Raw genomic sequence first — 26,683 nt, forward strand, 5'->3', positions numbered from 1 at the left:
TTTCAAGCATCTTTGTATAAAGTCAATGACGTCAGAAGCAAATTAAAAGGGGGGGGATGGGGGCTAGACTTATCAGAAATCTTGACAAGCCAAAAAAAAAAACACCCTAATTTCCAAAATCATGAAAATCCTAGCGGGGGAAGGATTATATATATACATCTATAACTCAAAAAAAAAAAAATGAACAAAAAAATTCCCAAAATCATTAAAGTCCTAATCTGTTGGGGGGAGGGGGCTGCTAGTTAATGTATGACTCCAATTTTCAATATTATTTCATTTTTTTAAAGGTTTATGTAGGACCAATTATGTTTGTTGCATGAAAAGGGGGGCTTGGCTTTCCCAGATGCTATGTGCCTATAATAGTAAGGTCTAAGTTACGGTTATGACGCCTATGGTAATTCTGTCATGTTGTAGATAATTGCCATTTAAGGTATCTCAATCCTCACGTTTTAATTTCATTGCACACATGCTTATAATGAATTAATGCTCACTTTTATTTCCTGTGCCTGTACATGTAAACTGTAGTGTTCTTTACAATAAGTTACATTTGTAACGAAGCAAAAGCATCCATTTCTTTTCAGAAATTTTTTTAATATAACTAAATTGCATATTTAATAGATTAGTGTATTTCTTGCTACAGATGCACTCTCTATGCATACTTCAATATTTGGATGGAGGAACTATCAGATATGGGAATCAATGCAGATCAGTATGGAATGTCATATGTCAAATTTAGACACTCATGGTATGGATTTCTTAGTTTACTGGACATTGACTATGATATCGGATTCCAGTGTGAGATTTGTGGTCCATCACCGAGCACTATTGTCTGTGATGCTACAAGCTTGGCTTTTCGTAAATCTTTTGTTCAATGGCAAAGATTTAATGACTCAGAGGCTGTAGAGACTACAATTTTGATAAAAGGAAGATAAGTATTTAATAAGTGTCAAGCATGCATAGTTAAATACCGATAGTAATCCCTGAATGTGTAGAGGAAGTAGATTACATTTTCATTTTTATGGAAAGTCAGTTTGTAATGCTTTAAATGTATTGGAATACTATAAAAGAACTATTATTTGAATCATCTTTTATATCGCTATTTCTCAGTTTGAAATCAATCGGCACCAATTAATTTTCATGACAGGAAATATTTTTCACACACATATAAAAGTTGGTTTAAGGTAGAAATGCCTCTCTTTTTATGATTTGATTTGCAGTGTTTGATGGTTATTTGAATTGGCACAGTGGCTCAAAATATATGTTTTACTTTTGATTAGACAATAAAAATAAGAAGAGCTACTCAAAATTTCATCATACGGAAGGTTTCACACATCATAGGTCATCACCTATCAATTTACAACTCATTTCACTATGCATTTAAAGATGTTAGAATATGCAATGCTATATTTTGGCATTGACAAAATATAGTTTTTGGTTTATCATGTTTCCTTCATTTGGTCATTGTGAATTCTAAATAAAAGAATATAAAATTTTATTGTCTTTAAATAGGCATTGAGTTATTGTAAACCATATGAAGCAATTACTGATGAATCTGGTGATTTTTTAGTACTAGTACGATAATTTTTTGTTTCTTCTCTTTAATACTAGTCACAAAGAAAGAGTGGTGATAAAGGAGAAGAAATACAGACAAAGTTTAATGCAGTACTGTTTGGGAGTACCACCCCTGTGTGAAGCTGATTTTACCTCTATGAAGAAAAGCATCAGCCGTAGTTTTCCTCCATTAGGTCCTCTTCTGAACATCATGGAAAACATAGGATGTTTTGAAAGCTGCCCTCCAGAGCATCGTCCCCTGTTAGAGCTTCTAGGCAGTTCATCACCTGCATGTGCTCTTATTCCATACAATGTAGTTAATGAACAGATCCTTTCAAAGATGTTTGATTCTCCAAAAGACATATCAAGGGATGCAGAACTTCTGAACAGTATTCAAATTAACATTCCTTTACTTTTTGAAATACTAAAATCTGTGTCATTTGAAATTTCTCCAGAGTATAAGGAAATAATTTCCGAAGTATTTGCCAAATCCAAAGATACATTTCCTAATCCAAGTGCATGTACATCAGACCAGTTTCCTAAACCAAAGACTGAAGATCCTCTGACAAAGGAGGAGTTAGACATTGCCTCCCAGACAGCCTTTTTCCCAAAGCTGGTACCTATCCGTCAGAGGGGAAGGTATACAGCAGACAAAGGAAAGTTTAATGCTGAAAGCTGTAGGAAAGATTCAACCAGACACCCAACATTACTACCAGGGATTTTCACTGTCTTTTGTGAACATGGTAGGTACAATGTACCATTTAAAAGAACAATTAGTAAATTAAAGTTATTTTCCCCAGAACCACTTCTTTGTGATAAAGGGTCATCTAACTTTTTCTAATTTTTAACTTGAATGAAGGGAGTGTTAATTTTATTTGTTATCCCTAAAGGGAGACAAATGAAAGGAATTAAGAAATACACGTACAGTGTCTATATTAATGAGAGGGATCGGTCATCTCTGTCTCTTAAAGATTGGTATACTATAAAGTTAGACACAAAGCAGGATATGACTTCAAGACGTGTTCATATAATAAAAATGTACATGGCACTAAATCTGCATAACATGCTCTTTTTGGTTGTTAGTAAGGAAATTAATGTTGCACGCAGCTTTTGCAGAAAAAATGCATAACCTGCAAATTTGTCTGCAATACCTGCAACATTAATTCCTGTACTTACAACCAAAGAAAGACATTTTATTGTTTATATCTTTATCTAGTATATAAATTATCATTTAAAGAAGGATTCAAAAGATTAATTATTGTATTATTGAACATCCACTGATCAAGAAATCTGTACAGGTGATATGCTTAGTGTTGTTCATGAACTGATAAACTGCAATGATTTTCTTAAGAAATAAAGAAAATATTCAGTGTATGTAAATGTTCATGTATATAGAACATGGTCTTGAAATATAATTAATATTTGGGTGAGGATAACAAAGCATAATAGAGGGTGAGATTTGCTGACCCCAACTAAATGTTTTTAACCAAGCCAAATTGTTTATATTCAGTCAATGCAAAGGATGGTTGCAGTATAAAATTACATGTACATATACCATCAATTTTTCTAAATATGTATTGAGAAGACAATACTATCTTTTAAAGGAATTTGCTATGGATTCCAGATAATGGAAAACAACGAGTCCCCCAATGTTCCATTTACCTTCATACGAACAAGATTTTTAACAGGTGTGTATGTGTATTTATTAAGATTAACATACCTGGTATCTATATTTAATTCCTTAAAGAAAGGCAGAGTAAGTAGAATTAAAAAATCTGGAATTAAGTTTGTTTTTTTCTAACATTTAATCCATATGCAATACTGATTTAAGCGTTTATATTGTATATTAACTAGTTTACAATTCTTGAAGATGATATTTTGCATGAACTTTTACCTTATTTATTATAAACAATTCTGTTTTTATCTCACCATGCTGAAAGCTCAAGTGCGCTTTTCTAGTCACATTTTGTCTGTCTGTCCATCTGTAAACTTTTTACATTTTCAACATCTTCTCTAGAACCACTGGGCAAATTTCAACCAAACTTGGCACAAAGCACCCTTAGGCAGAGGGGATTAAAATTTGTGAAAATAAAGGACCACACCCTTTTACAAGTGAAATTTCAAAAATCTTCTTCTCACAAATCATTAAGCCAGGAAAGCTGAAACTCATGTGAAAGCATCCTCACGTAGTGTACATGTAGATTCAGAGCTGTGAAATCATGACCTTCAGGTGTTGTTGATTCTTTAAAAAATTTAGACTTTGGCTCCTGGACAGTTCTTGTGCCTCACAAGTGGTTCAGAGTTTGATGTAGGTTTATATCCTATTTATTTAAGAAAGGGCTTCTCAAGAGATTTGATCACATACCAGCCAAGTTCATATCACGGTGAACTTTTTAACATTGCTGTTTATTACTTATATTTAAATTTGGGAATGGCAAAACATTCAGAATCATTAATTTAACAGTGTTTTTACGTTTACAATATTGCAACCCTCAAGTGAATAGCACGTGCGGCTATCATTGTGACATCAGAAAAACGTTCATACAGAATTGAATGTTTTTGCTATTATATAGGTTCATATAAGGAAGCATATTTGCAAATGTAAATATAAACAATTGTTTAGGATCTTTTTTTTTAACTGAAGTGCTCAACTTGTGATACCAGTATGACTATAAAATTATCTTGGTAGAAAAGGGACTTGATAATAAATAAAAGAATATCCAGGGGGAAAATTTGGTTTATTTTGGGGGGGGGGGGGGTTTACAGGATCTACACGTATTACTGTGGATTTATTAAATTTCGTGGTGGCTCAGTTTTTCTGGATTTTGTGGTTACCTCTCATCCATGATAATCATCCTCCATGGATTAATAAATTAAGGTTATAAAATCATATTTCTTTTTGTTAGGTAATAGAGAATACACGAAATTATGTCCTCAAGAACCTGTAAATTTGAAGTAATCCACGAAAATTGGCCACTACGAATTTTAATGATTCCACAATATGCAGCATTGTCAAGATATTTTGTATTATGACTCCATTTTGCTGATTTTGTCATGCCTATTGTATCTCAGGTGAGCAATGTGGCCCATGTGCCTCTTGTTTATTTACAGCACCTTCTGTTGTGATATATGATAATGCCTGCAATCTGCATGCATACTTCTTGAACAGAGACCCTTTATTTGTTCAAAATACTACTTTTGCTGTAGACAACTTGCATTGGAGAAACCACAAATGTAAGTCATTGCCTTTTTATGCCCTTATAATAAAATTTTAGGGAGTACAATGTATATAGTTTTTGCCCTGTCTGTCTGCTTGTCTATCTTTTTGTTTGTTTGTCCTCAAAAACTTTAACCTTAAATTGCCTATAACTTTTGAGTGGGTGGGGATATGGGTTTCATTTTTCACAGGTATATATTCCATGTGACAAGACCTTTTTTTTAGTAGGAAAAAATTTGACCTTTTGACCTTGACCTTTGGACTTTGACATGCATTTGAGAAAATTCATCTCTCGCCATAAGCTGCCATACTGGGACATCAGGGTTTCACAAACACATATGTTGTTAGAGTTATATTTATTTTGAAAAAGGGGGGGGGGGGTTCTGCTTGAATTATGGAAAAAAAGTACCATTATATGTTTTTTCCATTAACACATGGTCATTATGCTATTTCTTCATTTGCAGCCTGCTCCAAAATCTACCATGCAAAAAATATACCATTGTTGGATGGTGTTAATACACAAATGGTGGAACAGAACAACTCTAAACTGAGGAAGTTAAAAAGCCAGCTCTCATATATGAATCACCAGAATTTCATGAGCCACTTGAAATTTTTTCTATGGCATTGCAATAAAAGGGTACTTGATAAAAAATGATGTTCTGCAGAAAGTGACTGTAGTGGCCAGGAGTGGAACTTTAATGACTCAAGAATTTATTTCCAATTACCATATTTTCATTTAGCTAGATATTATATATACTCTTCTAAATTAAAAAGTTAACCTTTCACAACACCAATTTCTATTGAGGGACCAGTGCTGATTTTTTATTAGTATTGAGTATTTTGAATTTTCATTGTATTTTGCTAGAAAGAGCACGGAGGAAGAAAAATGCTTGATTAAGTCACCTAAGAATATATTATTTATATACTTAGTAATTGTGTTGTGCCTCTGGCTTGTGCACCATGTGTCAAACCCATGAAGTATCACCTCCTACAAATACGATAGTACATGTATACCCCCATTATGACATCATATTGTGATACAATTACAACGTACTTTTTGGGGGGTTTTATGTAGTTATGTATTATGTAAAGAAAGTTTCATGTAATGAAGAAAAGGTTGCAAGAAGATTATTTAGAAAGTAAATTTTATTACGTTTTGCTATGAAATGTATAACACAAACACCTTAATCTCATATATGTCTTGGATTAAATGAAGATGCTGATATTTTTGTTGTAATCTTTTCAAACCTATTGAGAACTGCAGGTTCAAGATTTTTAAACAGCAGTTCTATCAAATATATATATCATCTCCCATGATTTGTAGTTGGATACGCTTTTTATCTAACAAGTTGTGTGTTTTATCCCCGAGACTTGGCAAGGGTATAAAAACACACCATTTTGATATAAATCATATCCAACAACAAATCATGGGAGATTTTTTTTATCCCATGTTTTATACTTCACAGCCAATGCTTTACACGTTTTTTATGTAAGACTCCACTTTATTTTACTATTTACGCAAAAACCTTTATGACGCCACAACTGCACTTAGCTGGGTGATATCAAAATAATATCCAATGAATGATATATTAATATAAAAAAGAATTGATATCCAATATCTACAGAATTAAGCTCTAAACTTGGGTTAATATAAAATATTATATAGGTTACTGCATTATGTGAAAAATCTTTTATTGATGCACACTGCTGGCATATATTAAACAAATATTCCAATATAAAGTTATTGAAGAGTAGATATGGTTCTTAGGTAAAGTCAGGGTTCTTACATACAGACAGTATAGTGAAGTCAAGGTTCTTCGATACAGTCAGTATAGAGAAGGCAAAGTTCTAAGATATTGTCTGTATAGAGTAGACAAGGATCTTAGATATGGTTAGTATAGAGAAGGCAAGGTTCTTAGATATGGTCAATATAGAGTAAACAAGGTTCTTAGATATTGATAGTACAGAGTAGACGAGGTTCTTAGATAGGGCTAGTATAGAGAAGGCAAGGTTCTTAGGTATGATTCCTAATATTATTACAAGGTTCTTAGATATGGTCAATATGTAGTAATCAAGGTTCTTAGATATGGCTTGTATAGAGAAGTCAAAGTTCTTAGATATTGTCTGTATAGAGTAGACTTAGATAGTATAGAGAAGGCAAGGTTCTTAGATATGGTCAATATAGAGTCAACAAGGTTCTTAGATAGGGTTAGTATAGGGAAGGCAAGGTTCTTAGATATGATTCGTAATATTATTACAAGGTTCTTAGATAATATAGAGGAGACAAGGTTCTTAGATATGGCTCATATAGAGAAGTCAAGGTTCTTATATATCGTCTGAATAGAGTAGACATGGTTAGTATAGCGAAGGCAAGGTTCTTAGATATGGTCAATATAGAGTAAACAAGGTTCTTAAATATTGATAATACAGAGTAGACGAGGTTCTTAGATAGGGTAAGTATAGAGAAGGCAATGTTCTTAGATATGGTCAATATGTAGTAATCAAGGTTCTTGAATATGGCTCGTATAGAGTAAACAAGGTTCTTAGATATCGTCTGTATAGAGTCGACAAGGTTCTTAGATAGGGTTAGTATAGGGAAGGCAAGGTTCTTAGATATGATTCGTAATATTATTACAAGGTTCTTAGATATGGTCAATATGTAGTAATCAAGGTTCTTAGATATTGATAGTACAGAGTAGACGAGGTTCTTAGATATGGCTTGTAAAGAGAAGTCAAGGTTCTTAGATATCGCCTGAGGTTCTTAGATAGGGTTAGTATAGGGAAGGCAAGGTTCTTAGATATGATTCGTAAAAGTATTACAAGGTTCTTAGATATGGTCAATATAGAGTAATCAAGGTTCTTAGATATGGCTCGTATAGAGAAGTCAAGGTTCTTAGATATTGTCTGCATAGAGTAGACATGGTTAGTATAGAGAAGGCAAGGTTCTTAGATATGGTCAATATTTAGTAAACAAGGTTCTTAGATATTGATAGTACAGAGTATACGAGGTTCTTGGATAGGGTTAGTATAGAGAAGGCAAGGTTCTTAGAAATGATTCGTAATATTATTACAAGGTTCTTAGATATGGTCAATATGTAGTAATCAAGGTTCTTAGATATGGCTCGTATATAGGAAATCAAGGATCTTAGATATCGTCTGTATAGAGAGGATGAGGTTCTTAGATAGGGTAAGCATAGAGAAGGCAAGGTTCTTAGATATGATTCGTAATAGTATTACAAGGTTCTTAGATATGGTCAATATGTAGTAATCAAGGTTCTTAGATATTGATAGTACAGAGTAGACGAGGTTCTTAGATAGGGTAAGTATGGGGAAGGCAAGGTTCTTAGATATGCTTCCTAATATTATTACAAGGTTCTTAGATATGGTCAAAATGTAGTAATCAAGGTTCTTAAATATGGCTCGTATAGAGTAAACAAGGTTCTTAGATATCGTCTGTATAGAGTAGACAAGGTTCTTAGATAGGGTTAGTATAGGAAGGCAAGGTTCTTAGATATGATTCGTAATAGTATTACAAGGTTCTTATATATGGTCAATATGTAGTAATCAAGGTTCTTAGATATGGCTCGTATAGAGAAGTCAAGGTTCTTAGATATCGTCTGCATAGAGTAGACAAGGTTCTTAGATATTGATAGTACAGAGTAGACGAGGTTCTTAGATAGGGTTAGTATAGAGAAGGCAATGTTCTTAGAAATGATTCGTAATATTATTACAAGGTTCTTTGATATGGTCAATATGTAGTAATCAAGGTTCTTAGATATGATTCGTAATATTATTACAAGGTTCTTAGATATGGTCAATATGTAGTAATCAAGGTTCTTAGATATGATTCGTATATAGGAAATCAAGGATCTTAGATATCGTCTGTATAGAGTAGATGAGGTTTTTAGATAGGGTAAGCATAGAGAAGGCAAGGTTCTTAGATATGATTCGTAATAGTATTACAAGGTTCTTAGATATGGTCAATATGTAGTAATCAAGGTTCTTAGATATTGATAGTACAGAGTAGACGAGGTTCTTAGATAGGGGCATGGTTCTTAGATATGATTCCTAATATTATTACAAGGTTCTTAGATATGGCTCGTATAGAGAAGTCAAGGTTCTTAGATATGGTCAATATAGAGTAGACATGGTTAGTATAGAGAAGGCAATGCACTTAGATATGGTCAATATAGAGTAGATATTGATAGTACAGAGTAGACGAGGTTCTTAGATAGGGTAAGTATGGGGAAGGCAAGGTTCTTAGATATAATTCCTAATATTATTACAAGGTTCTTAGATATGGTCAATATGTAGTAATCAAGGTTCTTAAATATGGCTCGTATAGAGAAGTCAAGGTTCTTAGATATGGCTCGTATAGAGAAGTCAAGGTTCTTAGATATGGTCAATATAGAGTAAACAAGGTTCTTAGATATTGATAGTACAGAGTAGACGAGGTTCTTCGATAGGGTTAGTATAGAGAAGGCAAGGTTCTTAGATATAAATCGTAATAGTATTACAAGGTTCTTAGATATGGTCAATATAGAGTAATCAAGGTTCTTAGATATGGCTCGTATAGAGAAGGCAAGGTTCTTAGATATTGTCTGCATAGATTAGACATGGTTATAATAGAGAAGGCAAGGTTCTTAGATATCGTCTGTATAGTGTAAATAAGGTTCTTAGATAGGGTTAGTATAGAGAAGGCAAGGTTCTTAGATATAAATCGTAATAGTATTACAAGGTTCTTAGATATGGTCAATATAGAGTAGACATGGTTTGTATAGATAAGGCAAGGTTCTTAGATATGGTCAATATAGAGTCAACAAGGTTCTTAGATAAGGGAAGGCAAGGTTCTTAGAAATGATTCGTAATATTATTACAAGGTTCTTAGATATGGTCAATATGTAGTAATCAAGGTTCTTAGATATGGCTCGTATAGAGAAGTCAAGGTTCTTAGATATTGTCTGTATAGAGTAGACATGGTTAGTATAGAGAAGGCAAGGTTCTTAGATATGGTCAATATAGAGTAAACAAGGTTCTTAGATATTGATAGTACAGAGTAGACGAGGTTCTTAGATAGGGTAAGTATAGAGCAGGCGAGGTTCTTAGATATGATTCGTAATATTATTACAAGGTTCTTAGATATGGTCAATATGGAGTAGGCAAAGTTCATAGATATGGTCAATATGAAGTAAACAAGGTTCTAAGATTTGGCTCGTATAGAGTAGACATGGTTTTTAGATATGGTTTGTATAGAGAAGGCAAGGTTCTTAGATATGGTTCGTAATATTGTTACATGTCTTTTAGATATGGTCAATGTAAAGTAAATAATGCTTTTAGTTTTTAATAGTACAGAGTGGACAAGGTTCTTAGATATTGTTAATAAAGAGTAGACAAGGTTCCTAGATACAGTCAGTATAGAGCAAATAATGCTTTTAGATATGGTTTGTAATACTTTCACAATGTTCTTTTATATGGTTAGTATAGAGAGGTAAGGTTCTTAGATATGGTCAATATAGAGGAGTCAAGGTTCTGTGATATGGTCTGTATAGAGTAGACAAGGTTTTTAGATATGGTTAGTATAGAGTAGACAAGGTTCTTAGATATGATTGGTATGGAGAAGTCAAGGTTCTTAGATATTGTTAGTACCGAGTAGACAAAGTTCTTAGATATGGTCAGTATAAACAGTGAAAGGTTCTTAGATTCGGCCATTCTGTATTGAATAGACAAGGTTCTTAGATATGGTTTGTATAGCGTAGAGACCATATCAAAGAACTTTGATTTATCTATACTGACTGTATCTAAGAACCTTGTTTACTCTATGCTGACAGTATCTAAGAACCTTGACTTCTCTATATCGACCATATCTAAGAACCTTGACTTCTCTATAATGACTGTATCTAAGAACCTTGTCTTTTCTATGCTGACTGTATTTAAGAACCTTTTTACTATGTATCGACCATATCTAAGAACCCTGTCTAATCTATACCGACTGTATCTGAGAACCTTGTTTACTCTGTATTGACCATATATAAGAACATTGTTTACTCTGTATCGACCATATGTAAGAACCTTGTCTACTCTATACTGACACTATCTAAGAACCTTGTCTACTATATATACTGACTGTATCTAAGAACATTGTTTACTCTATGCTGACCGTATATAAGAAACTTGTCTACTCTATGCTGACTGTATTTAAGAACCTTGACTTCTCTTTGCTGACCGTATTTTAGAACCTTGTTTACTCTGTATTGACCATATCAAGGAACCTTGTTTATTCTGTACTGGCCATATCAAGGAACCTTGTCTACTCTATACTGACCCTATCTAAGAACCTTGTCTACTCTATACTGACTATATCTAAGAACATCGTTAACTCTATAGTGACCATTTCTAAGAACCTTGTATTCTCTATAATGACTGTATCTAAGAACCTTGTTTACTCAATGCTGACCATATCTAAGAACCTTGTTTACTCTGTATTGACCATATCTAAGAACCTTGTTTACTCTGTATTGACCATATCTAAGAACCTTGTTTATTCTGTACTGGCAATATCAAGGAACCTTGTCTACTCTATGCTGACTGTATCTAAGAACCTTGTCTACTTAATACCGTCTGTATCTGAGAACCTTGTCTACTCTACGCTGACCGTATCTAAGAACCTTGTCTACTCTATACTAACCATATCTAAGAACCTTGTCTACTCTATACTAACCATATCTAAGAACCTTGTCTACTCTATACTGACTGTATCTAAGAACCTTGACTTCTCTATGCTGACAGCATTTAAGAACAATGTTTACTCTGTATCGGTCATATCTAAGAACCTTGTTTACTCTGTACTGGCCATATCTAAGAACCTTGTTTACTCTGTACTGGCCATATTTAAGAACCTTGTCTACTCTATGCTGACCGTATCTAAGAACCTTGTCTACTCTTTATTGACTATATATAAGAACCTTGTTTACTCTGTACTGGCCAAATCAAGGAACCTTGTCTTCTCTGTACTAACCATATCTAAGAAACTTGCTTACTCTGTACTGGCCATATCTAGTAAAGTTTCCTCGATATGGTTAGTATAGAGAAGGCAAGGTTCTTAGAGATGGTCAATATAGAGTAAACAAGGCAAGGTTCTTAGATATGGTTAGTATAGAGTAGACAAGGTTCTTGGATATGGTCAGCATAGAGTACACAAGGTTCTTAAATATGGCCAGTACAGAGTAAACAATGTCCTTAAATACTGTCAGCATAGAGAAGTCAAGGTTTTTAGATATGGTTAGTATAGAGTAGACAAGGTTCTTAGATATGGTCAGCATAGAGTGTACAAGGTTCTTAGATATAGTTTGCAAAGTGAAGACAAGGTTCTTAGATATAGTTTGTAAAGTGAAGTCAAGGCTCTTAGATTTTGTTAGTATAGAGTAGACAAGGTTCCTAGATACAGTCAGCATAGAGTAGACAAGGTTCTTAGATATGGTCTAGATATATATCTTAAAAGATTTCTCTGTGTACATGCACCTTCTGGCTAAATGGCTTTTAAGAAACCATGGTATATGACAATAACTATGCAGCTCTTTGTCAAATTTTAATATTTTGTACATGTACAATAATTAAGCAAAGATACTTATTCTGTATCTGGTTAATTTCATTGACCAAACAGAAGTATGCTTCCTGCAGTAAGGATTAATTATTGTGATGCCATTCTTTTTTGGGTTGATTGGCTAAATCGAGGGTCAACAAACTAATAATCAAATTAATCGAATTTTATAGATATGACTTTTTAGCTTCAATATTATATATCTTGCTTCAAACCTTGATGTGTAACCTTGAAAATTACTGTTTTGACTGTGATTTTTTAACATTTTAAAATGTTTTGTTAACAATATGGCATGATTTTACATATAATATATAATTAAATGCAAGACAAAAAATACATTTTAAGAGAGCAATTTTATTATGAGACAATAAACATTGATCCAAAAGAACTTTAAGTGATTAAGCATTCTTTATGTATACATTTTAAAAGTTGATGCAAAAATACATTACCGTTAGTTTGAACAAATTAAATAACTGCACATGTATACAATGTAGGCTCTGCATTTGAAGAAACCTCTGCATTTCATTTATAATATAGTTAAATCAACTATGTAAGCTATCATCTATAAAACATGAGACCTGTTCCAAAAAAACTAAACCTCATCCAGCATCCAAAACCTATGGCTCAGATTCAGTATTCAGGCCTGTCAGGTGCATCAGTATACATGAGACACATCTCCATGCAAGTTTGGTGAAGTTCAGACCAGTAATAACTAAGATATCATCATCAGAGGGCACTAGCAATTAAAACCTTAACCTGCTCCAGGATCCGCAACCTTTGGCTCAGATTCAACATCCATGCCTGTCAGGTGCACCTGTATCATAAGACACACCATCCATTCAAGTTTGGTGAAGTTAGGCCCTGTAATAACCAAGATATATTTTTTAGCATCCTTGATAATGGAGATCAAGTCCTGCATCTGAAGCTTCCTCTGTGATTCATTCATATTACAGTTTAATCAACTATGCAAGTTTGAAATAGTACTATTATCTATTAAACATGTGACCTGTTCCAAAAAACTTAACCATATCCAGCATTTGAAACCTATGGCTCAGACTCAGCATTCAAGCCTGTCAGGTGCATCAGTATCATAAGACGCACCATCCATGGAAGTCTGGTGAAGTAAGGACAAGTAGTAACTAAGATATAATCATCAGAGGGCACCTGTTTCACAAACATTAACCAGCTCTAAAAACCTTAACCTCCTCCAGCATCCAAAACCTATGGCTCAGATTCAGCATGCATGTATCATAAGACGCACCATCCATGGAAGTCTGGTGAAGTTAGGACAAGTAGTAACTAAGATATAATCATCAGAGGGCACCTGCAACAAAAACTTTAACCAGCTCTAAAAACCTTAACCTCCTTCAGCATCTGTAACCTATAGCTCAGATTCAGCACCCAAGCCTGCCTGGTGCATCAGTATCATAAGAAACACCATCAATGCAAGTTTAGTGAAGTACGGACCAGTAGTAACTAAGATATAATCATCAGAGGGCACCTGCAACAAAAACTTTAACCTGGTCCAAAAACCTTAACCTCCTCCAGCATCCGAAACCTATAGCTCAGATTCAGCACTCAAGCCTGTCTGGTGCATCAGTATCATAAGACACACCATCCATGCAAGTTTGGTGAAGTACGGACCTGCAGTAACTTAGATATTGCTATCAAAGGGCACCTGCAACAAAAACTTTAACCTGGTCCAACAACCTTAACCTCCTCCAGCATCTGAAATTTAGGACTCAGATTCAGCATCCAAGTCTTTCAAGTCCATAAGTAGGTCCAGATGCAAGTTTGGTGAAGATAGGACAAGTAATAGCTTAGATACAGGACCTGCAACAAAAACTTTAACCAGGTCAATACGCCGACGCCGAGGGTATAGCATAAGCTCCCCATGACTTCGTCTCGGTGAGCTAAAAATGGTTACAAAATTTTGGACTCATCATATTTTAATGCAAATAAAAAAAGGATTAAGAAAAGGCTATGAACAGTGCATGTCTGCATAAAAGACAAAATCATATAGAGTGAATTTATGTCAGCTTTAAATGAAGACAAATATAAATCTAGCTAAACTTCATTCATATCTTGCTACACAGATCGGGCATATAAAACCCTCTATTGGCGCCTCTGTGATGTGTACACACACAAAATGGCACCATCTACCACACACACCACATCCTATCCAGGCTTCTCTCTGCCCTGGTCTCCTACATCCTTCCATATCACAGAGTGTCCTCTGTGCTGGTGGCACCCTACTTGCCTCCAGTAGTTGGTTAAGGACATACAATCTCATGTTCATGGCACAGTCTTTATTTAATGCTTCCAAACTACTGCCACAAGCAAGGGCCATAGCATTCTAGAAAAAAAAGCACATCCTGAAATAAATTTCATGTATCTGTTTCCTTTCAATAAATCTTATCAATGATCAATGCAGGCAATTTAAAAACAACAGAAGTGGTTCAAGTAACCTTATCATTGATTATTTGAATTATTCTATGACTCTAATATTTTGTTTCTTTTATGGTTGAGAGAAATTCAAATTGTATTATAATTTATAGGTATGTACTTAAAAATGTTAAACAATAAAATGCTTTTTTTTTGTTCATTTTGAAATCAATGGTTCAAACTATTGCAGAAATAATTAATACAGTAAAACAAGTTAATAATGAATGTGCTTTTAATGAATTGATGCTTACAGCAAACTGATTTTCATTCCCCATGACTTTAAAATATATTGTTAACTATTGTGGATATAAGGAATTATGTTTATATCAAAGCAAAACCAGCTGTCCCTAGCATGTCATTATATGAGTATTTTACTGTACTGATGTTATACCATCAAAACAAAAACACCACAGCTACTCCCATCCGTCTGTCTTTGTGACTGTAGCTGTCCTACAGTCCACGAACACTGCAAATCATTCACATGCTTATCCCGGATATGCATGTACTTCCTAGACAAAAAAAAACTTCAACTGTAAATGATATCCAAAACTTTCAACTTAATCTTCATTAAGAAAATTGTAAACAATTATAGCAAATTTACATTACTTTTCTGATTATGAATTATTCACAATTCATAGTCTACAGTAAAATTTGATTATAAGGAAATCAATGGAATATCAAAAACTAGATTCCTTGTAACTGAGATTGTATATAAGATCCATTAAAAAAACCTCATAGCTGTGACCTCTTTATAACCATGTTTTATTGCAGTGATTAATAATGTACTAACTTTGTGGAAGGGATCAGATTCATAATTTCCCATATATTATATACAAATACATGTATGATTTACCTAATGCAATTTTAATATTCCTAAACTTTAGAGCTCGAGTGAATCTAAATTACCTAATTAAATCAGTATCAGCATGATTTGCATCAAGCAGGAATCAAATTAAGTTTATAATATGGTAATATAGGAAAAAGAGTGCAACATAAACACATTTAAGGCTTCATTTTGGGAAAGAGTACTGACAAAATAAGAAAATAACCATAAGATGATAACTTACATCCATCTCTGTATTAAAGTGTGATTCTCCCCATTCATTGAATCAAGGATGGTAACCGATCTCTGGGGAACATTGGCAACAAGCAGTACCCAGTGGTTTTCATGAACATTTACTGGTAGAAAAATCCATCTAAATGCAGATAATCGTACCTACAAGAAGGTGAAGAAATGCATGTAATCAATTCAGTTGCAATCAGCAGCATACTAGGAAGAAATGCATGTAATCAATTCAGTTGCAATCAGCAGCATACTAGGTAGTTTTACAATAAGATGAACTTTACAAATAAAGTTTAAGTGAAACATAATTTTAATGTTAATAACACAGAAAATGAAGGATAAATGTGTTATATCTATGACTATATTTAATATTGATGATGCAATGCTATTGTGCACAACTTTCACTTTATAATAGAACATGTAAGTTGAAAAACTGCAGAAAATATGAAGTTTTGCCTATTAAAGACAAATGTATAATCAAACAATCAATTTAAACATTTATCACTTTGTAATTAACTTAACCATTAAAAATGAAGCATTTACCTTTTGATACAACCAAGTATCGAACCTGCCAAGTTCCCAGAGAACTGCCAAATAAGAAGGCATCACAAATATGTGATTTGAATCCTCCTTATTTTGATTCCACATTAGAAGGGCCAGGTATGCATTAATAACCTAACAAAAATTATAAATAAGGCTTGCATTCTTATAACGTTCAAAAAAATACATTGAAGACAAAACGGAAAGACCCATTGCCAACTTCATATATGTACACTGATCACCTGCCACCTATATGCAACTTCGTCTTCTCTTATTGATAATTCCTCTAGTAAACAGTATGTAAATCCCCCTCAGGAAAAACAGTGAACCTGACAATACTAAAATATTCTAAATGATATTTATTAAATACCTTATCATTCAACCAATTTTGGTTTTTTAGGGTATTGAAGTCGCCCTTGTCCAGGACCTCCCCACAAACATGGTACCGTGTCCCTGGCTTGATTTTGGGCACACCTTTAGTTGCAGAGCTCAAAATAGTCTGAATCATTGAAAATGGGTCTGAAAAACAAATGAAAATTTAAAATATATCTGTTAAATTTTGCAATGATCTAATTTTCACTTTTTTTTTCGTGATCTCTTTTAGATCGCAAAATATGAATACGCAGAAATTATATTCTGTATTATTTTTTAATAAGAAAATTATACAAAGGCCAAAAAATGACTAATGCGAATAAAAAATACTACACATTTTCCTTATTTTCACAAATTTTGTGACATGCGAGAAAAAAAAACCGGATATACAGTATGAGGTAGAAGTCTTTTGTTAGTAGTTTTTGGAATAATACACAGATTTTTCACTACCTGTATCCTGTTTGGAACTGTGTGAGGCGCTCTACAATAATAAAGAACAGCTAATTACAAAGCATGATAAACAAGTGAAAAGCTGTCAATGTGACAGCAAACCGTGAACTGTATCCATAATCCATGTCAACCCGTATCCAGTGAAATGGAGTACCCTATATATGCAACATTTTGCCAAAAAATGACTAAGTTCAAAAGCTGTATTTTTTTCATTAATTATCAGAAATCAAAATCCTAGCAATATGCACACCTCTGATATATGTACAACTGATCTGCAAAAGAACAACTTCCTATCTTGAAAACTGTAGAAGGAGTTATCCGTACAATAAGGGTATCCTTTATGCAATATTTTGCCAAAAATGACTACCGGTAAGTTCAAAAGCTGGTATTTTTTCGATAAATTATCGGAAATCAAAATCCTAGCAATATGCACACCTCTGATATATGTACAATTGATCTGCAAAAGAACAACTTCCTATCTTGAAAACTGTACGAGGAGTTATCCGTACAATGAGGGTACCCTTTTGGCAGCCGCCCGCCCGCCCGCCATTTTCACAATTTTAATAACCGGATTTTTCCGTTAGAAACCCTGGTTAAAAATTGTAACATTTCAGATGGAGAGATTTGTGCTTGAATTTTTCATAAAAGTTTTACATATTTGAAAAAAAATCATGAATGAGTAAACTTTGATTGACTTTGCCATTACACACAATGAAGAGTATACCTATACATAATTATATAATATCCTGCATTGGTTTGACCAAAACACAACAATACAACAGTTGCTGATATATTTATAACAGTTACTATAGTAGAATCTTGATATTTTCATACGCCATGGGCATTTGAATAATTTGTATTCTCTACCTATTGACTTACATGTACCAGTTCAAATTGTGAATAGATTTTTCGATACAAGTCTTTTTATTTACATGCAGTCACTTACATGGACATTGGCCTTTGAATCTTTAACACTGGGCTCCTAAAAAATGATGACATAAAAGTAACATCTAATAACATTCATTTATAATAAGCCTGTTTCTACTTTTACAGTCACTTACATGTAATTCAACTTTCTCCTTTTCCTTCTTGGGATCTTCAAGAACAGGCTCCTACAAAAAAAAAAAAAAAACAAATTTAAAGTTCCACCATTAAAATCTTCAATAATTAGCTAATCCGTTCAAGAGATAATTAAATTTCACTTTACGTAGCTCGCGGGTTTGCTGACGTCACAACAGAAATCGACGTAAAGAGTTGACCGTCATAGTAAACTCATAATTTTATTTTAAAATGACAAATGAGATATTTAGAAGTATAAAAGAAAATATTTTAGACAGCTTATATGCGGTTTATGACTGTTTATACAAAGATTTATAATATCAAGTGCTGAAAATTTAAAGATGTCACATAAATTGTCACATTTTGTTTTATAAAGATAAAGAATGAGTGTGCGTTAGAACTCTTCCATTTAAAGTCATGTTTTAAAATAGAATGTATGCATTAACTTCGCTTTTTTTTTTACAATTATAACTTCTGTAATTTGTACTACTAATTAAATTCTTAAATTTCTTTTGGCTTGAGATAACCGTTTTATTTGATTACTTACTTATAATGTCAGTAGTTGCCTGGCATTTTATTTTTGCATTGATTGACTCAGAGTTTCATAAAAACAAAAATAGCAATTTTCTGTATCTTTACAGCCTTACATTAATTGCATTTGATAACATTCACAATAAAGTCTAATAAGCATTTACATGTTCTAAAATGTGTTAAACAGCTAGTCTTGTCAATAAATGCATTTCAATTTTGGTGTTCTAAGAAGTAAGGAAATAATGACGTCAGGCTAACGTCGTAATGAAAATATAAGATTTTGAGAAATCTTTTAAATTTTTAAAGTTTTTTTGCCAAAAATTGGCTGAGAACACATACTGATATTTTTTTATGAATTGATTCATAATTATCTCCTCTGTTTTTGTGTTGAGTATGATTAATTTCGTCTGAATCGTTTAAAAGTTTGGAGCATAGTTTTGTAATGCGTTTCTCAGTTAAAATGTGCATTTTACTATATATTTCATTGAAATGGCGTTGCTTGATTTTATTAATGACACTGTATTTGAAACACGATAACATTATTACCGCGCAGACAAATCTTAAATATATTTTAGAAATAAAACTATAAAACCTATGGATCACGTGGACAAATTTTCAAGGTAGGTTTTCTCACAAGCAGGTAAACCAGCGAGCTTCCTTAAAGGTCATAAACAATTATCTTCATTTACAGGTCTTACTTCAGCATCTGTCTTGTCCTCTCTTTCTGCCAGACCTGGCTCCTTGAAAAATAACATCAGAAGAAATAAAAGTGATTTGAGCCAGATTTTACAATTATGGATTGACTTTGCCATTACACGCAATGAAGAGTATACCTATACATATATAATATCCTGCACTGGTTTGACCAAAACACAACAATACAACAGTTGCTGATATATTTATAACAGTTACTATAGTAGAATCTTGATATTTTCATACGCCATGGGGATTTGAATAATTTGTATTCTCTACCTATTGACTTACATGTACCAGTTCAAATTGTGAATAGATTTTTCGATACAAGTCTTTTTATTTACATGCAGTCACTTACATGGACATTGGCCTTTGAATCTTTAACACTGGGCTCCTAAAAAATGATGACATAAAAGTAACATCTAATAACATTCATTTATAATAAGCCTGTTTCTACTTTTACAGTCACTTACATGTAATTCAACTTTCTCCTTTTCCTTCTTGGGATCTTCAAGAACAGGCTCCTACAAAAAAAAAAAAAAACAAATTTAAAGTTCCACCATTAAAATCTTCAATAATTAGCTAATCCGTTCAAGAGATAATTAAATTTCACTTAAAGGTCATAAACAATTATCTTCATTTACAGGTCTAATTTCTTCAGCATCCGTCTTGTCCTCTCTTTCTGCCAGACCTGGCTCCTTGAAAAATAACATCAGAAGAAATAAAAGTGATTTGAGCCAGATTTTACAATTATGAAATACCAGTAACTATATTTAAAAGTCATTAACAAATTTCTTCATCTACAGTCCTTACATCAACATCCATCTTTTCCGTAAAATAGGTCTCCTACAAGAAACAATAGATTGGTGAACTGGATACCATATACATTTATTTTTCATAATATATAAGTCTAGCCTAAATGGCAAAATAACCTTTTAAATACCTTCTCATTCAATTTAAATAATAAAATGATTTCTTTGTTTGATGATAGTACAGGAATTCATGTTTGCAACCATTGTGTTTTTATGCAGAAGTTTGAACCATTCATCCCAGTAATATCAAACAAACATTATATCTATAAAAGTATCTGTGATTAAGTAAAATATTTATATTATTGATCCACAGGGCCATAAAAACATCCCATCATGTTCTCATTTTAAAATTATAGAGGTATGCATGGGTATTGCATGTATATGAAAACATCACTTTGCGTATACTTTATAATTGTAGGCAGGAAGATGTACTGGTAAATCATATAATTCATGCATTAACTACCTGTTTATGATGACTGGATGAATTTTTGCTGGAACATTTTCCCTAAAAAATCAACAACAAAAATACACTATAGCTAAAATAAATATTAAGGTAATGAACAAAGTTTTAAAATGGAAGTTTGTTTGCCTCTTAAACACAGTTATCTTTGTTGCAAAAATGATTCACTATGATATGTGATATATAACAACCAAGTGTCATTAAACTTGTTTAATGCTTCTGTAAAAGAAAGAAAAGGGTTTTTGTTTGAAAAATGCACTAAAAATACTTTGAAATTAAAATTATAATTAAAAAAAAAAACCTTTACTGTTTGAAAATTATAGCTTACGCTCAGTACAAATGCTTTGTACGAATTTATCACTTTAACACACTCTTCTCTCTTCAACCGGTCTTCCTCTAAAACAAACAAGAGGCCTATGGATCACATCACTCACCTAAGTACCATTGGTCATGCTGTTCTTTACCAGATTTTCCACATTGTAACATCTATTGTGACCCCATCCTACCCGCAAGAGTCATGATTTGGACATTTAGAATCTACACTACCCCAGTATGCTTCCACATATGTTCCAGGACCCAATCCTATTTTTTTCTTTTCTTGATTATCTCCCCTTGGAGGAAGACTTGGTCCTTACTTTAACTGCCCTTCCCTCAAGGATGCTTTGTACTAAATTTGGTTTAAATTGGCCCTGTGGTCCTTGAGAAGTTGAAAATATATATAGTTTACAGACAGACGGACGGACAACGGATGATCAGAAAACTCACTTGAGCTTTCAGCTCTGGTGAGCTAAAAAGGGCTTGGTTCTAACTGTTGGGCATTTACATAGTTACATAATTATTTGAGATAGAGAACATTTTGGTGTACAGTTATTCTCTAAACTGTTTGCTTCTATTCTATTGGTGGTATACTTACTTCTCTTGTTGTCATTCGGTGAAACGAATGGAACATCTTTTGGATACCATTCTGGGGTCAATCTTTCAATACCCCAAAATCCTCTGACTATCCCATACTTGTTATATACTATAATAAAAATACTGTTTATCATACATGTAAAAGCTCTTTATCTTGTAACAATACATATTATGCTTGAAAAAGGATAATTATATTACTTGGTGTTTCCATTTTTTTTTTACATTTACCCTTAATAAATATACAAAAAAGGATAAAAATTATATGAATACAGGTTAAGTACGAAACCAATGAGTTATGATGCAGAGGGAATCTACAAATACATTGCAAGTGATTAGATGGTAATGAATGTGAAATATTGCATCAGTGTAAGCATCATTAAAGCAAGGATAAAATTTTGACAATTATAAATTGCTATTTTCAGGTGAATACAATCTACCTCACGGGAACAATATTCAACTGGCTCAAAACAATGTGAATTATAGCTTTTTGTGGGTTGCTAAATTATAATGCTGACGGCTAATATAAAAAGTAATTATTTCTTTATGTGATGAAATGATTGAAACCCATGTAGCAATATCTGCCATCTTTCTTAGCTGTTTATATCTGATGAATATTATGTGTTTGCCAAATACTTTGAGAAACAATGAAATTTCAAAGGTTGACAATATAAACATATTAACCTAAAGTATCAATTGATTCAATGCTGGTGAATATAACTTTTATGATTTACAGCACATTGGTTTGCAGCCAATTAGAGAGTTAGGAATCATTCAATTATATAATAGAAAAGTGAATGTTATTTTCATTATGAATATATTGTATATAACAAAGGATATCAAATGATAGGCATGTATTGTTAATAATACTGAAGCTTATTAATTAAGGTTTATGTTTTGCTATCATAAAACAGAAATGAGAAGTAAATTATTATTGAGAAATAATTTCAGTGATTTTAGATAACCAATGATTGCCTGTATAGTTCATCTAGCAAGAGTGTACTATGATAAAAATGCCACACACCACATCTATGTAGACCACCATGATGATATATACTTACCAAAACATAACACTTACCAAGTCCACTTACCCATGCACAGCTTTAATTAAATAAAATATAAAATTCAACCCTAATGATAACATAACCAAGAAACATCACTTGGCCTCATACATTAGGCACTCATATATATCTTTCTCTTTTTCATTTAAAGTTTTCTTTACTTGTTTTCTGTTTTTCTGGAGTACATGAAAATTTTTCAAATTCATAAACTTTAAAAAGTTCTCAATTTATTGAAAGGATACAATCTTCAAACTTGCATTTTTAACTAAGTCTAACTGAATTTTAAGTTTTGTCAAATGTTTTGTCAAATGTTCCATTACTGCTCAATCTTAAATATAAATTGCTAGGATTGTTCAAATTTATCAATTTATTTCTATTCTCTTTTGGAAACTGAATTCTCAATTTTAATTGAGAATCAGAATTTTTCACCCCCTGTTTTAGGCTTCTTGACATTTTAAACAGAACACTTGGCATTTCAATCAACCCATGTTAAATTAAAGAAAAAGACCAGCTTTAAATTTTACAATACTGTTTAAATTTAATGGGTATTTAAATTTACCATATGCTCCAACTAAATTTCCCACCACCTTTCTCAAGTTAGGCAAATTAATTTCCTCAGGTGCAAGAGCAGGCAAACCTGAAAGAGAATTCTTTAAAAACATTTCTATTGGAGTAGCAAATACACCTTAAGATACTTTAAAATAATTACTGTAGTTTCCTAAATAGACAGGATGAGAGCATGTAATTTCACAAGAAGCACCACTCACGCTTTTAATTTTTTGGAGTTAAATTTATGGTAAAATTTTCTAAGCCACCCAATCACTAATAATTTTTATAGCAATTTGACATCTAAGAGACATTTTGTGATACATGTATTTAGTACATGTGTAAAATAAAGAATTTACTTGAAAAAGAAATCTTGACATGAGTACTGAATTCTGAAAACTTACCAACAGGTACAATTTCTTTAGATGGCATCTGGACTCCATAAGAGCCAGATGCGGCATCTATGAATTTTTCCATAACCGATCCATCCTCTACAAACTTTTTCAGGTTGGATGTTCCTAAAGTTGTTGTAATAAAGAAATACAAAATATGGTTAAACTTTGATATCTCAAACACTGATGTCTATATGATGTTGAAGTGACTTGAAAGTCCCAACAACTTTAAGTATTTTACCCTTTATATCTAAAATCCTCAGTTATCTTGAAATTTGTTCATAGCCCCATAGACTTCAAATTAATGTGGTTTGACTGTATCAAAATATTGTAATGAGACTTTCTTTAATGTGAGAAGAATCATATCAAAAATAAATGAAAATGGTAACAAGAAAAACTTAAAGATGAAATACTCATAGCTTACAAAGTAAACAGACAAAAAAAAAGATCAGAGATTCAGAAGTTTTTTTTTTTAATTAAACATTAATTTATGAGAAATATTGCTGATTTTTAATTTTTATTTCTTTTGGTTATTTATCCTTATATATAATTTTAATTGGCATAGATCATTCACATTTAGTTTCAAAAATTACAAACCTCTAAAATCTATTGCCTTTGCTCTACTGTTGAAGCGTAGCACAGCCACTTGCTGGCCTTTTTCTACTAGTTTATCAACCTGAAATATTTATTCATCATAAAAATATATTTGCTTGACAAGAAGAAAGACATAATCAATATTACATTAGTTCTTGTGAGAACAATAAAATAGTGAAAATAACATATACTTATTCAAATTTTAAGAAATGACATACATATTTCTCTATCTTCTTCCACCATTTCTTTTCCATCCTTCTTTAGTTACTGAAAAATGTATCATAATAAGATTCAACAATCTATTCTTGTCTTTTTCTTTTTAGCCTATCAATATATATACCAACTAGACAACATTGATATGGTGACCATGTTAAAGGGCACCGCTTAAACAGTGGACAATAGGATAAAAAGAATTTCAGAGAATTTTGCTTTGACCTTGACCTACTGTAAAATCATTAGATTTTGTGGTGGCTCAATTTTCGTGGAATTTGTGGGTACCTCCCATCCACGAATTAACATCCTCCACAAAATAAAAAAATAGATGTTATAAAATCATATGTTCTTATGATGATAAAAAAGAATACACATAATTATATCCCCATGAACCTGTAAAAGTTAAGCAATCCATGAAAAATGGCCCCAACGGGTTTTAATGATTTCACAGTATATCTTCAAAATTTTCAAGCTGGCATAGAACTTCTTATTCAATCTCATTACCCCTTACATACAGGCATTTTTGTTCAATCTGAACATATTAACCAAATGGGAAATAATCCATGGTCTAAAACTGATTATAAAGTGAACTGCTTTGACCTTCACATTAACCTTGATCATGGTCACTGCACGCCATTAACCAAAAAGCTCTGTTTGAGTAAAGTATTAGCCAAACAGGGGCTACAAGGAGAGTATGTATATGCTTAAAACATGATTTTAGCTTGATCTAAATGACCTTGACATTTGACCTACAAACATCATCTAAGGCCACTGCATACCCTTTAATCAAAGGCATCACGTGGGTGATATATGCACCAGATTGGAGCAAAGGAAGAGAAGTCATGCTCCGAACAAGGATTTTTCGTATAATTCTGCTATGACCTTCACATTTGACCTATGCAAATTTGTTCAAGGTCACTACAAACCTGTAATTTATAAGCTCTGAGTATGAAAAGTATGAATCAAATAGGGATAAGTTAAAAGCATATATAAGTGCTGATTTTTTTTTTTGCATGGGCCGTTATGACCTTGACCCCTGACCTGCAGGTCACTGCACACCCTTCGACCATAGACACTTTGTAAGTGAAATATGAGCTAGATTGGAAGAAGGGGATAGAAGATATGCTCCAGACAAGGATTTTTTTAAAATTCTGCTATGACCTTAACCTTGAACCTAGAAAATGGTTCGAGGTCATTGCACACCCTTTACCAAAAGAATCCCTGTGGGTAAAGTATCTGGCCAAGCAGATGAAAGGAAAGACAGACGGACAGACTGATTACTATAGGGCACCCGCAGTGAAGGGGCCCTAATTATTGTAAACCAAGTTCCAGGGATGGGGTAATCATAATCAGTAATCGTAATCAGCTGTAATCGATTACAGGTTGCTGAGTAATCATGAGTAATCAGTAATCATCCATTTTTCTGATTACAAGTAATCATAATTTAATCGATTACTCTGTGAAAAAGTCCTGTAATCATGATTAATTTTTGATTACTTTTATGATTACAATGGCAAAACTCAATAGGTTGAAATCATTATTCATTGGATCTTATATTTAGTGAATAAGGTTCAGTCTTAAAGTTGGTCAGTATTTATTGCCCTTGGGCATGTTTAAATTCATGTCCAGTCATGATACAATGAGTTTGCTATTCAACAGTCCTTGCTTTTAGGCGCATTAGAAAACAGTTCACATACTGTGCTTATTTAATTGGGAAAATTATTTAAAGGGTCACTTTTAGTTGGACTTTGTTTAGAGAAAGATGTCTGCTGTACAACATTTTGAGTTTTCTGATGATCAAACATCATCGGGTATTGTGAAAGCCAAATGTAGATACTGTTCTGCATACATATCGGGGAATGCAAAAACTACTTAAAATAGTAAATAATGCAACAAATTACATTGATACCAGAATAAAGAGTCCTGTCAAAAAATGCACTGTTTTTTTAAAATGAAACATTTAAACTATGAAAAAACTGAAAAACAAATAATGTAATCTAAAGTAATCACAAGTAATCATGATTACAATGAGGAAAAGTAATCTAATGTAATCAATTACTTTTAAAAATGGATGTAATTAGCCTGTAATCGATTACTTTTAAAACCAAAAGTAATTGTAATTTAATCGATTACTTTTGAAAGTAATCAACCCCATCCCTGAAAAGTATTTCACTGAAC

At 32.7% G+C, this 26,683-nt stretch overlaps 2 protein-coding genes across 6 annotated transcripts; one reads left to right on the forward strand and one right to left on the reverse strand.

Annotated features, from left to right (window-relative positions):
- Positions 1-1,382: 1,382 nt before the first annotated feature.
- LOC128168947 (uncharacterized) lies at positions 1,383-5,984 on the forward strand. The gene is made up of 4 exons (XM_052835144.1): positions 1,383-2,294; positions 3,156-3,239; positions 4,663-4,785; positions 5,233-5,984. The coding sequence occupies exons 1-4, from the start codon at positions 1,658-1,660 to the stop codon at positions 5,421-5,423; spliced, it is 1,035 nt and encodes a 344-aa protein (XP_052691104.1). The 5' UTR covers positions 1,383-1,657; the 3' UTR covers positions 5,424-5,984.
- A 6,715-nt stretch (positions 5,985-12,699) lies between these two features.
- LOC128168607 (sentrin-specific protease 1-like) lies at positions 12,700-26,572 on the reverse strand. 5 transcript variants are annotated; one of them, XM_052834793.1, is made up of 21 exons: positions 24,738-26,572; positions 24,511-24,559; positions 24,296-24,374; positions 23,711-23,824; positions 23,320-23,397; positions 21,704-22,800; positions 21,119-21,186; positions 20,794-20,835; positions 20,332-20,364; positions 20,163-20,216; positions 19,992-20,042; positions 19,877-19,912; positions 19,524-19,565; positions 18,297-18,347; positions 18,182-18,217; positions 17,236-17,266; positions 16,784-16,932; positions 16,417-16,548; positions 15,878-16,026; positions 15,202-15,319; positions 12,700-14,721 (listed from the first exon to the last, which is right to left on the reverse strand). In XM_052834793.1, exons 6-21 carry the CDS (start codon positions 21,834-21,836, stop codon positions 14,440-14,442), a joined length of 1,407 nt encoding a protein of 468 aa, XP_052690753.1. In that variant the 5' UTR covers positions 21,837-22,800; positions 23,320-23,397; positions 23,711-23,824; positions 24,296-24,374; positions 24,511-24,559; positions 24,738-26,572; the 3' UTR covers positions 12,700-14,439. The 5 variants fall into 5 exon arrangements, with proteins under 5 accessions (XP_052690753.1, XP_052690879.1, XP_052690817.1 ...); XM_052834919.1 differs by lacking the exon at positions 19,877-19,912 and having other exon boundaries at positions 24,738-26,571; XM_052834857.1 differs by lacking the exon at positions 18,182-18,217 and having other exon boundaries at positions 24,738-26,568.
- Between the last annotated feature and the right edge of the window lie 111 nt (positions 26,573-26,683).

The sequence above is a fragment of the Crassostrea angulata genome, chromosome 1 (assembly GCF_025612915.1).
Source record: "Crassostrea angulata isolate pt1a10 chromosome 1, ASM2561291v2, whole genome shotgun sequence".
In the NCBI taxonomy this organism is placed as follows: Eukaryota; Metazoa; Mollusca; class Bivalvia; order Ostreida; family Ostreidae; genus Magallana; species Magallana angulata.

Excerpts from the sequence above, each read along its gene's own strand:
- LOC128168947 (XM_052835144.1), top strand. The coding sequence starts at position 1,658 with ATGCAGTACTGTTTGGGAGTACCACCCCTGTGTGAAGCTGATTTTACC. Across the intron at positions 2,295-3,155 it reads CACTGTCTTTTGTGAACATG|GAATTTGCTATGGATTCCAG; the intron begins GTAGGTACAATG and ends TATCTTTTAAAG. Across the intron at positions 4,786-5,232 it reads GCATTGGAGAAACCACAAAT|CCTGCTCCAAAATCTACCAT; the intron begins GTAAGTCATTGC and ends CTTCATTTGCAG.
- LOC128168607 (XM_052834793.1), bottom strand. The coding sequence starts at position 21,836 with ATGATAAACAGTATTTTTATTATAGTATATAACAAGTATGGGATAGTC. Across the intron at positions 20,365-20,793 it reads CATCCAGTCATCATAAACAG|GAGACCTATTTTACGGAAAA; the intron begins GTAGTTAATGCA and ends TGTTTCTTGTAG. Across the intron at positions 19,566-19,876 it reads ATTCAAAGGCCAATGTCCAT|GAGCCAGGTCTGGCAGAAAG; the intron begins GTAAGTGACTGC and ends TTATTTTTCAAG.